General features: G+C 33.6%; 1 protein-coding gene across 1 annotated transcript; it reads right to left on the bottom strand.

Annotated features, from left to right (window-relative positions):
- Positions 1–3,918: 3,918 nt before the first annotated feature.
- LOC141346036 (ribonuclease P protein subunit p25-like protein) lies at positions 3,919–5,466 on the bottom strand. Its single transcript, XM_073850954.1, has one exon. It carries the CDS (start codon positions 4,964–4,966, stop codon positions 4,334–4,336), a length of 633 nt encoding a protein of 210 aa, XP_073707055.1. The 5' UTR covers positions 4,967–5,466; the 3' UTR covers positions 3,919–4,333.
- Between the last annotated feature and the right edge of the window lie 6,993 nt (positions 5,467–12,459).

The raw sequence follows: 12,459 nt of genomic DNA, 5'->3' as shown, positions 1-12,459 counted from the left end.
AAACCAAGACAATTTTGTCCAAACACCACTTAGGAATAACGTCTATTAATATCTACGACTTTGTTCTGTGGTGCAACATTCCATTATATTTCAACATGAACTCAGTTTTAGTTTTTAATTATGAAATATTATGCATTTCCAACAGAATATTGAGAATTGATTGGGAAAATTGCCAAAAACTTGAATGAAGGCACTCTTTAACATTCTGCAATAAATTTCATTTAAATGAAAGATTCAAAACAAAAAAGGGGATATAAATAATAAATTATAATAATAAACTTAAATAATTACATTTTTACAAAAAAGTAAAAATGCTAAAAGAGCCATTAAAGTACCATAAAGGCATGACTAATATATTTAGGTTTGGGACCAAATGTAATTATTTAAGTTTATTGCTTTTTGTAATAATTTGTTATTTATATCCACTTTTTCTGTTTTAAATCTTTCATTTAAATAAAATTAACTGCAAAATGTGAAATAGAGCCGTCAGTCAATTTTCTTCTGGCAGTTTTCCTAATCAATTCTTAATATTCTTTTGGAAATGCATCACGTTTCATAAATAAAAACTAATTTTGAGTTCATATTGAATTATGATGGAATCTTGCACCACTTGGTTTTTCACAAAACAAGATTTAATAAGTCATTTTCCTTCTCTAGTAAATGCATGTTGATTTACGAACATTTAGATATTTGTACTGGAAACACGAGTAAACTTTTTGCAATGTTATCTTCACGCAACTCTTTTATAAACAGCAAGGCATCTTCGAAAAAGACAAAAATGCTAAAAGAGCCATTAAAGTAGCATGACTAATTGGGACCAAATGTAATTATTTAAGAGTATTATTAATCTTTATTATTTATATCCACTTGTTCATTTAAATAAAATTAATTTGTGAATGTTAAATAATGCATAGTACAATAGTAAATAGTACAAATACCTAAATGTTTGAGAAGGAAAATGACTCAAATCTTATTTTGTGATATACCCAGATCATTTTGGCCAAACAAGACTGCAGAATAATGTCATATAATAATACTTTGTTCTGTGATGCAACATAGAAATTCCATCATAATCTGTGATTTTTCATGCATTCAACATGAGTTTTTTGAACAGAATACTGAGCGCTGATTGGAAAAGTTGCCATAAAACTGACTGACGGCGCTATTTCACATGCTTCCATTTATTTTAATGAAAGATTTCAAAACATAGAAGTGAATAAGTCACTTTCACGTTGACTTGCAAAAATAATATTCCCATTTTTTAAAGCCGTCCAGGAGGACCATGTTTACTGAAAACGCTCTGCCTGTCACCAAACGTTTTTCTACTTCTTAAGATGGAAATTGCTTTTTCTCCCCCAAACATTCTGCCAGACTAGATGTTTGCTTTTCCAGAAGATTATTTATCTCTGAGATGCAATCGAGCATTATGATGCTGACATTATGTAATGGAGTCAAAGCGGCGACGAACAGGTTGGTTCAGTCTGCAGGTAGAGGCTTATCAGAGTCCATGTAATTAAATCAACCATCCCTCAAATAAATCCCTCAAAAGACATTTATCGGGATCCGCCGCTGTGATATGACGTGCCGCTCTACTGGAACGGAACGTTTTGTCCGGATGAAAGCGCTTGAACTCGTCACGGGGACAGTTGCACACGGTGGCACTTTCTGTGTGGTTAAAACCACAGAGAAAGCATGAGGATCAAATGCTTTATTTGCACATAAACTGCACGCTGGAGCTCTGAGGAACTGTCAGTCTGGTTGAGCCGCATGCTGCTGCGTTCGGTTTTTGCTGAGGTTAGAAATAATACGATGAAAACACTGCATCTTAACAAGGTTTTTACCGGCACTCTAATAAAACAACGCAGCATTTCCTGAAGCACAAGCCATTAGAAAGCATCTGCATGTTTCCACCAAAGAGAAAGTGCATGAAAATTCATCTTTGGGGAATCAAAAACATCAGTAGTTTTATTAATAAATATTTGCATGGATTGACTGCTTTAAGTTTTATGTAATAATGTTTAAATTACATTTATGCCTTTGGCAGGTGCTTTGATACAGATTTTTTTTTTTTAATCAGCACATGCATTTCCTGGAAAGTCACTGAATCAAATTAGTGATGTTGCATGCTCAAAACCAGGACTGAAATTGAAATCAAGACAAGCATCTTATGAAGCATCTAAAATAACCTCCATCTCATTTTAATGTCCATCTAAGATGTTTGCATGCATCTGGACTGGTTTTAACCAAAGAACCTGTTTTTAGGTCAGAAAATTGGCTCCACCATGAATGCCAGTATTTTTGGTCATAAATATTGTAATGTATAAATGTATGCATTTATCCAACTGCATTTCATTTTTTAGTCAGCTAAATTTCAGTCATGCATTTCCTGGAAATTAGTATTTTAAAGCATCTGAAATCATCTCTATCTGATTTTGATGTCCATCTGAAATGTTTGCATGGACCAGTTTCCATCAAAGCAAAAGTGACTTTAGGTTGGGAAATTGGCTCCACTTTGAAACCTGCTGGTCTCTGCCCCAGTAATACCAGTACTTTTAGTACATTAATATACTTTTTTGTGTGACTTATTTAAATAATGTTTAAATTGCACTTTATGCATTTAGCAAATGTATGCATTTATTCAAGTGCACTCCAGTTTTTACTCAGCTCATGCATTCCATGGAAATGCAGCTCTGATTATATCACTATCTTAAGTTAGTGATGCTGCATGCTCAAAATCGAGATTTACACTCAAATCATGACTGTGATGCGCATGTTTTTTGTGGACTGATTACGAAACACAAACTCCATCTTAACACAATCTTTATTGTCTCTCTAATTAAACAACACAACATCTTTCCAGCAGCGCAAGCCATCAAGAAGCATCTGAAATAATCACAATCTCACTCTGATGACCATCTGAGATGGATCTACTAAAGGAAAAAAAAAGCGATTCCTGAAAAGTGAAACCTGAACCACACTAAAACCAGCTTGTTTTTTTAAATTGCACTTTAAATTACAAGTATGCATTTAGCAAATGTATGCATTCATACAGTTTTTTAACCAGTTCACGTATTTCCAGGGAACATCTGGTTGTATCCAAGTATTCAATTAGTGATGTTGCATGCTCAAAATGGGTTTAAACTCCTAAATCAAGACTGTGGACGTGGACATTAAAACTTGAACCACACATTTTGCTTGCCATATTTTGGAATAAAGCTTAAATTGCACTTTAAAATACATTTACGCATTTAGCAGATGTATGGATTTATTCTCTGAAAATGCACGTCCGACTAAGTGAATTAAATTAGTGATGTTGCATGCTCAAAATCAAGATTCACACTCAAATCAAGACTCTGCATCTTAGCACAATCTTTATCTTCTCTCTAACAAAAAACGCAGCATCTTTCCAGCCATCATGAAGCATCTGAAATCATCTCGATCTCACTTTGATGTCCATCTGAAATATTTGCATGAATCTGGACCAGTTTCCACCATGGTTCAGGGTCAGAAAATTGGCTCCATATCAAAATCTGAACTACACTAAAGCCAGTAGTTTTTCATTAATATTTTATGAATACTTTATAAGAAATTACCTACACATCAAAACCCGCTGGTCTCTGCACCAGTAATACCAGTATTTTTAGTCCTAAATGCATAATTAATGCATTAATTGCATTATTTTTTTTGCTATATATTTAAATTCATATGTAATGCATTTACATTACATTTATGCATTCAGCAAATATATGCATTCCAGTTTTTAGTCAACTTGTGCATTCCCTAGAAATGCATGTCAGATTATACTGAAGACAATGAATTAAATTACTGCAGTTGCGTGCACAAAAAAAAAAAAAAAAAAAAAAATTCAAGATTTGAACTCAAATCAAGACTGTGATGTGTATGTTTATTTGTGGATTGGTTATGAAACACAAACATGATCTTTATCATCTCTCTAATAAAACAACACATCTTTCCGGCAGCACAAGCCATCATGAAGCATCCGAAATCATCTCCATCTCACTCTGATGTCTATCTGAGATGTTTGCATGGATCCACCAAAGAAAAAGCGATTCCTGAAAAGCAGTGATTCCTAAATGTATGCATTTATCCATTTTTTAACCAGTTCATGCATTTTCAGGGAATGCTCATCTGGTTGTATCCAAGTATTAAATTAGTGATGTTGCATGCTCAAAATGGATTTAAACTCCTAAATCAAGACTGTGCATGTGTTTTTGCAAGTTGGTTATGAACTAACACAGTCATCATTCAGCTTTCAAAACAGGTTCTCAGAGAGTTTAAGCAGAAAAGATAATCTTTAACACACTCATGATCCTCAGAGACAGACCCTCTTCGCCTGCGGCTCCGTCAGAGTCTCAGAGGAGTCTACAGATCGTTTCTCCGCCGTCTGCAAAGCTTCTCCTCCATTCCTCTCCTCCCACAAGCCGTTCTCCGGAGGCTGGTAACCCGGTTCCATTGGGTCCAGAGGGTCTTTGGAGAGCAGGATGCTGATGGACGGAAGCGTCCGGTGGACGGTCACCTCCGAATCGCCTCCTTCCTGACTCTCCCAAACCTCTCGCAGGCCCTTGTACTGCAGTTTGGTCATCTGATGGAGGCCTCCGATCTTTCGTTTCATGATCTCGGCGCACGTGATGGTTTTAGTCACGGCTCGTCCGGACCCGCTGAACACCACCTGTCTCAGTCCGGTTTGACCGACGTCCCCGGGTTCGTCCAGCATGCGTGCCATGGCGAAACCCATGAGATTGCGAATTTTGCTGCCCTCCTTCACCCTCATCTCCAGCACACCTGCCGGCAGGCCGGGAAACGGACACGTGCTTTCCTCTTCGATCCGACACACTTTCTTAAACCCGCCCGCGTGAGTTTGTTTAAGCAAAGGTGACGAGGCGGAGACGCTTGTGGTCTGACCCGGAACGGACAGACGGGGGTCCTGACTGGCATTGAGCTCCATGGGAGGACGTTTGATAGTGATTTCAAATCATTCCTTCATCTTAAACACTCAAATTACAAGCAATTTCTTAATATTCTCCGTGATTAGTGTCCTGCGGATGAATCGCTCGAACCAGAGGCACACGGAAATGAAACTCATGACTTCATGGATTCATTCACAAGATAATAAACCAAAAATGTCTTGCTTGAAATGCAAAGCTTACCCACGTGTCTTTTAAAAAAAACACAATCTAATCATTCTGGTAAACTTTCTCCTAGATTTGAACTTCTGGAAATGAAGTGGCAATTCCTCCAAGGTGTTTTGGGTTTTGGACAGCACACTTACTGTACTTCTGCAGGACGATCCAGTTACAGATCCAGCTCTTCTCTTGGGTTTTCCAGACCTCTGTTTTCTCCCGTTGTCCTTTCAACTTTGCGGATGTAGTCACTGGAGTGCATCTCCCTCTCTTTCGCTGTCCTTTTCTTGTCTTCCTCCATGTGCCAGCGGAGCTGGAATCTCTCTGTTTCTCGCCCGACACTCGTGCTGCCTCGTAAATGCTGGTGGGGGGTGAACGAGAGAGAGAGAGAGAGAGAGAGAGAGAGAGAGAGAGAGAGAGAGAGAGAGAAAGACAGAGAGAGAGGGTCAGCCTTCTTAAAGCAACAGTAACCTCAAATCTCAAATGAACAATATTAGTAATTAAACTTCTATAGGGGGTCTTTCAGGATGCGAAATTGTGTCTTCTGTTGAAAATGGGCATATGCACTATGTTTAATCACAAATGCACCTTCTTTTCCTGAGAAACATCCACCGATTTAGAGTTGTTTAATATTCTATTTAGTTTCTAAACTTAATTTTATCCTTTGATATAAATAGTATATTAATTCTTATTGTAAATATGCCAAAATGTAATTTTTCTTTAGTAATATGCATTGCAAAGAACTTCATTTGGACAACTTTAAAGGTTATTTTCTCAATATTTATTATATATATATTTAGATTTTTTGCATCCTCAGATTCCAGATTTTCAAATAGTTGCATATCAGCCAAATATTGTCCTATCCTAACAAACCATACATTAATGGAAAGCTTATTTATTCAGTTTATAAATCTCAGTTTCAAATAAATTGACTCTTATGACTGGTTTTGTGGTCCAGGGTCACATATAATCATATATATATATATATATATATATATATATATATATGAATCTGTGATATAATTTTCTATTAAAAGTGGCATAATATTTTAATGTTATTTAAAAAAAAAAAGTAAAAATACACACACATGCATGATTTTCTATTAAATCTAAATATATTTCTATGATTGTACATGTTATTTCTCTCTCTCTCTCTCTCTCTCTCTCTCTCTCTCTCTCTCTCTCTCTCTCTCTCTCTCTCTATATATATATATATATATATATATATATATATAAACTTGACAATATATTAATATTTGATTTTAATATTTGACATATTTATACATTTTCAATAAAAGTCCCATTATTTTGTTTTATTTTTAAATACATTTTAAAACTCGTAACTTATCGTCATACTTGTAAATACACACACATTTTTTAATACATTAATTTATTTTATATTAAACGTAAACATATTTCTATTATTGTGCATGTTACTCCTTTCTCTCTCTCTCTCTCTATACTGTATATACTTGATTGAAAAAAAAAAATCAATTATAACATGCAAAAGAAATAGATTAAAACTTGTTCCAGTATGATTTCATACATACATACATGGGTCAGAGACGAAAAAGGGTTCAAACATTAAAAACAATAAGTGTAATACTGCTTTAAATTGTTGTTGCATTTCAAAAAATATTTAAAAAGTTTTCTGTTTAATTTAATTGCATTTTTGTTTTTGGTTGTCTGAGCAAAAAATAAATATCACACATTTTTCCCTAATTTACAGAAGACAGCCAGTAAAATGTCATTCAGTGTAACAATCTTGTCAGGCATATTTACAACAAAAATTAATTTATGACATATTAAAAGATGAAATACTTGCACCCCAAATACTAATTAGTTGTAATTCTATATTCTTAGGTTTGGGTTTTGCCTATTTGTTAGTAATAATTTTTTACTCATTTGAAACACAAAAATGTATTTTATATAGTTTAATATTTACAAGTCAGAATAAGCATGTTGTTTACATTTTTACATAAATATTGTGTTACACTGAATAACAATGTAACATTATTTCTACTAAATTTTGACATTTTATTCTCCAAAAACTTAAAAGTAGACACTTAACTTACATCTAATGTGCTATCTGGGCATAAAATAAATTTTATAAATTTCTTTTGACCTGGACATCTTAACGTCTTTGAAAGTCCCATCATGTTTTAATATAAAGCGACTGTCCTGATAAACTCTGCAGAAGGTCCTGTAGCTTTAAAAACGAAGCCAGCAGCTCTAAAGCAACTTTGCTGATCCGTTTAAAGGACGTCCGGTGCGGGGACTGTAGGAACGCTGACAATTAAAGCATAGTTCTGGAACACAGAGCCACTGGGGCTCAGAAGGACGCATTTCCAGCAGGTGAATGAAGGTGTGAATGAAATTAGCTGCAATCTAATTGAAAACACCCTTCACAGGGCAGAGGAAAGTCAGACTGCTAAATGTGCTGCGCTCGGCCTTTACCCCTCGACATGCATTTGGCCATTTCCATTTGCATAATGTGATGTTAATGGTCTTTATACAGGAGGAATCTTGGGACGGAGAGAGCTGGCCGTTCATCGATGTCTCTTCACTCGAGGATAAAATGCAAAATGGATTTTATCACCTGTGCACACATGAGTTATTTGGCAACATCTATCCTTTCCTTCCCTTTTTATCCCGCCATTTAATCCCTTTTTAATTAACCTATGATCTAAACGAGCTTAACATGATTTTTTTTAATCTGTGTTTTTCATTTTTCATTCTGGTGTAAAGCGCTTTGAAGCACTACTGTCCATGACATTCACATTCATGCATTTTGCAATGCTTTTATCCAAAGCGACTTACACTGCATTCCCTGGGAATCGAACCCTTGACATTGGTGTTGCTAGCGCCATGCTACAGGAATGCTTAAAAATGCTATGAAATGTGCTTAACAAAACAGTTCTGATTGGATGAGCTTTATATGAACCTTATCTTTGCAACTACACTGTAAAAAAACAAAAAAACAAAATTTGTTGAGTCAACTTAAAATAATTTGTTACCCTGCTGCCTTTTAAGTTCAGTCAACTCAAATAAGTTTATTTAACTTGAAATGTTACGTTGTACTAAGATACAACCTTAACAAAAAAAAGTATTTGTTGAACTTAACATTTCAAGTTGACTAAACTTTTTTCGAGTTGACTGAACTTAAAATTGCGAGAATTAAAGTCGCAATGTTTATGAATAAAGTCAAAATTATGAGAATTAAAGTCGAAATTACGAGAATTAAAGTTGAAATGATAAGAATAAAGTCAAAATTAAGATTAAATTTAAATCAAATCAAAATTATGAGAATAAAATTTAAATTATGAGAATAAATTATGAGAATAAAATCAAAATATTTTGAAAATAAAGTTGAAATTACGAGAATTAAAGTCGAAATTACGAGAATTAAAGTAAAAAAATAAGAGAATTATGATAACATAAAGTTGGAATTATGAGAATTAAAATTAAAATTTAATGAAAATTATGAGAAAAAGATTGAAATTGTGAGAATAAAGTTGGAATGTTTTGAGAATAAAGTCAAAATGTTTTGAAAGTGAAGGTGAAATTCTGAGAATAAAGCCAAAATTTCAAGAAAATGTTTCGAGAATAAAGTTGAAATTATGTGAATAAAACTGAGAATAAATGAGAATTAAAGTTGACATTTTGAAAAGAAAATTTTCGAGAATAAACTCAACATTTTGAGTCATTAAAAATGAAAATTATGAGATTAAAATTAAAATTAAAGTGAAATTATGAGAATAAAGTCAAAATTCCGAGAATTAAAATTGAAATTCAGGGCATAAAGTCGAAATTACGAGAAAAAGTTTTAAGAATAAAGTCAAAATTATGAGAATAAAGTCAAAATGTTTCAAGAATAAAGTCGAAATTTTGAGAATAAAGTCAAAATTACAAGATTTAAAATTGAAATTATGAGAATAAAGTTAAAATGTTTCAAGAATAAAGTTGAAATGTTTTAAGAATAAAGTCTAAATGTTTTGAAAATAAAGCGAAATTATGAGAATAAAGTCAAAATATTTCAAATATAAACTGCAAACTACAGCAGAATAGTGTTAAAATGTTTCAAGAATAAAGTTGAAATTTTAAAAAATAAAGTCGAAATATTTTACAAAAAAAAATTCAAGAATTAAATGCTTAGTTTAATGTGGTGGGACAGATCACTGTATTCATGTGAAGTCTTTTCGATTACAATGAGACATTTTTTTTAACATGCCACTAAAACACAGTTGTACAAGAATTGTCTGATTCCCATTGGCAGAAATTAGTTGAAAAATCATGAAAAAAAATCATACTTTTGTAAGTCAAAATGTTTAGATAAAAAGGCAACATTAATCTCATAATAATTCAGATAATAATTTGGATACTTAGTATGTCAATTTTAACCTTTAAAATCACAGTTTTGACTTGATATGTCATAATTGCACCTTTTTATCTCTTAGTATGTCAAAATTATGACACATTGAAATGAACATAGTAAGTCATACTTAGATAAAATCAGTAATGTCATAATTATTAGATAAAAAGTTAAACTGCCTTCATCCAGTGTTTAGATTTTTGTACTAGAAATGTATGCAAATTAGTGCATATTTCATTAAATAATGGCTCATTTGCATATTTAAACCTAACATTTTAGAAAACTTGTAATACATTTTTTTTGTTTCCAATTATCAATGTAATAATTAACTTGGTAAGTGAGGTCATAACTATTCGTTCATTTTTTTTTTTACCCTATTCACCTGCAGTGCTTTGCCTTAAGAGGTTAAACTACTAAATCTAAAAAAAAAATCAAAATGATCCTGAAATCACTGTCTAGTTCTAAAACACTTCATTATATGATGCTGCTAGAAGGAATATAGTGTTATCAATTTACAGCTCTCACTGTTACCATCCCTGTCTATTATGTATTCATACTTTGCCATTTTGTCTTTTTAACACAAATAGTATCATTACTCTCTCTGACTCTCTCTCTCTCTTTCTCTCTCTCTCTCTCTTTCTCTCTCTCTCTCCCGCAGGCAGCTGTGTATCTCTTTATGAGTGATGAGGGTAATTTCACCCAAACAGCCAAACGATCATTTCACCCCCTCACACACACACACACACACACACACACACACACACACACACACACACACACACAGTGTATAAGCGGAGGCATTTGTTGCGGCGTCTCCTGCTGTGGGCAGCGTCGTGTTCAATGAAGAGTTTATCATATTTAAAAACAGATTTACACCCAAACGAGAAGCAAATTGTTTCAGTGAGATGAGAGGCAGAAACATGCAATGATTGTTCATCAGTAATTGTGAGTAAAGGCTGTCGTGTCGTGGACGTCCGGCTTGTTAAAGACAAAGAGACCGACGGGCATAAAAAGTCTGATGAGTTTGAATCGGGGTCGAAATAATGGGGACTTGTGGCAAAAATGCCACCAGAATTAACAAACATGCCCTACAGATTCAAAATAATTAAACTAAGCCAATTTCTGCAACAAATTTATCAATCTAAAAATCTCAGCGTAATGACAAAAATAGACTTTTTTGCTTTTCTGTCTCGGAATTTCTACTTTTATCTCAGAATTATAAAAAAGAATGTAAAAATTTTAACTTAAAATTTTTAACTCAAGGATGATTGCTAGAAGTGAGCAAAAATGCTGATTTTCTCAGTGTTGTCAATAATCAAAGAGCTGAATGGAACTCCTGAAATTCCTCCTGAAAACTGAACTAAATCAATATTAAACTGAACTGAATCAACAACAAACTGAAATGAATCAACATTGAACTGAACCAAATCAACATTAAACTGAAATGAATCAACATTGAACTGAACTGAATCAACATTAAACTGAAATGAATCAACAACAAACTGAAATGAATCAACATTGAACTGAAATGAATCAACAACAAACTGAAATGAATCAACATTGAACTGAACCAAATCAACATTAAACTGAAATGAATCAACAACAAACTGAAATGAATCAACATTGAACTGAAATGAATCAACAACAAACTGAAATGAATCATCATTGAACTGAACCAAATCAACATTAAACTGAAATGAATCAACAACAAACTGAAATGAATCAACATTGAACTGAACTGAATAAACATTAAACTGAACTAAATCAAAATTAAACTGAAATGAATCAACATTAAACTGAACTGAATTAACATTAAATTGAAATGAATCAACATTAAACTGAACTGAATCAGTGACCTGAATCAACAATAAACTGACCTGAATCAACATTCAATTAATTCAATCAACATTAAACTGAACTGAATCAATATTAAACTGAACTGAATCCACAGTGAATTGAACTGAATCAACATTGCGCTAAACTGAATCAACATTAAACTGACTAAATCAACAAAAAACTGAACAGAATCAGTGAAATGAACTAAATCAGCATTGTACTGAACTGAATCAACATTAAATTAATTTAATCAACATTAAACTCAACTGGATCAACACTGAACTGAATCAATATTAAAATGAATTCAATCAACACTAAACTGAACTGAATCAACATTAAACTGAACTGAATCAACATTAAACTGAACTGAATCAATATTGAACTAAACTGAATCAACATAAAATGATCTTAGAATTATAAAAATTGCTCTTACGAATGTAAAAATAAAATCTAAATCTAGTTTCAAGAATGATTACTGGAAGTGAGAGAGAGCAAAAATGCTGATTTTCTCAGTGTTGTCATTAATCAAAGAGCTGAATGGAATTACTCCAGTGTTTTTTCAGAGGAGCCCTCCCTGTTTTCCTCCTGAGAATTGGCCGTTCTCGTTCAGACAGTCCATTGGTTCGGGCTGAATGATCTGTCGTCTCTCATTCGCCGGGCCTTCATTCTGTCCCGCTGTCCTCCGCTGGGACGGGCCCGCTGAACCTCTGCTGTCTCTGCTGATCGTCTGCTTAAGTGACAGCGCACACAGAGCTAACCAGAGCACTGACAAACCCAAATAACTCTGTGCTGAATATCACGGATCACCGGCCCGCGCTCAGAGGAAATAAGACGGGAATCACGTCGAGGTTTTGTCGTTGAGGGAGCTGTAAGAAAGAGGAAACGTGATTGTTCAGGAGGAACATCAGGACTGTGAGTTTGTTCAAAGGGAACAAGATGAGCTCATCAAAACATCATTATGATCATTATGAATCGTTTTGGTAAGCAACAATTATGAGAAGAAAAGTCTAAATTATGGCATACTTATGAGATTATGATATAAAAAATGAAATTATGACTTTAAAAGTCAACTGACATACTGAGTCATAATTTTAGATTCATTTGAAAACA

Source organism: Garra rufa, chromosome 11 (assembly GCF_049309525.1).
Source record: "Garra rufa chromosome 11, GarRuf1.0, whole genome shotgun sequence".
Taxonomy (NCBI): Eukaryota; Metazoa; Chordata; class Actinopteri; order Cypriniformes; family Cyprinidae; genus Garra; species Garra rufa.
Note: the sequence above shows the minus strand (reverse complement) of the source record. Positions and strands in the feature narration are given on the sequence as shown.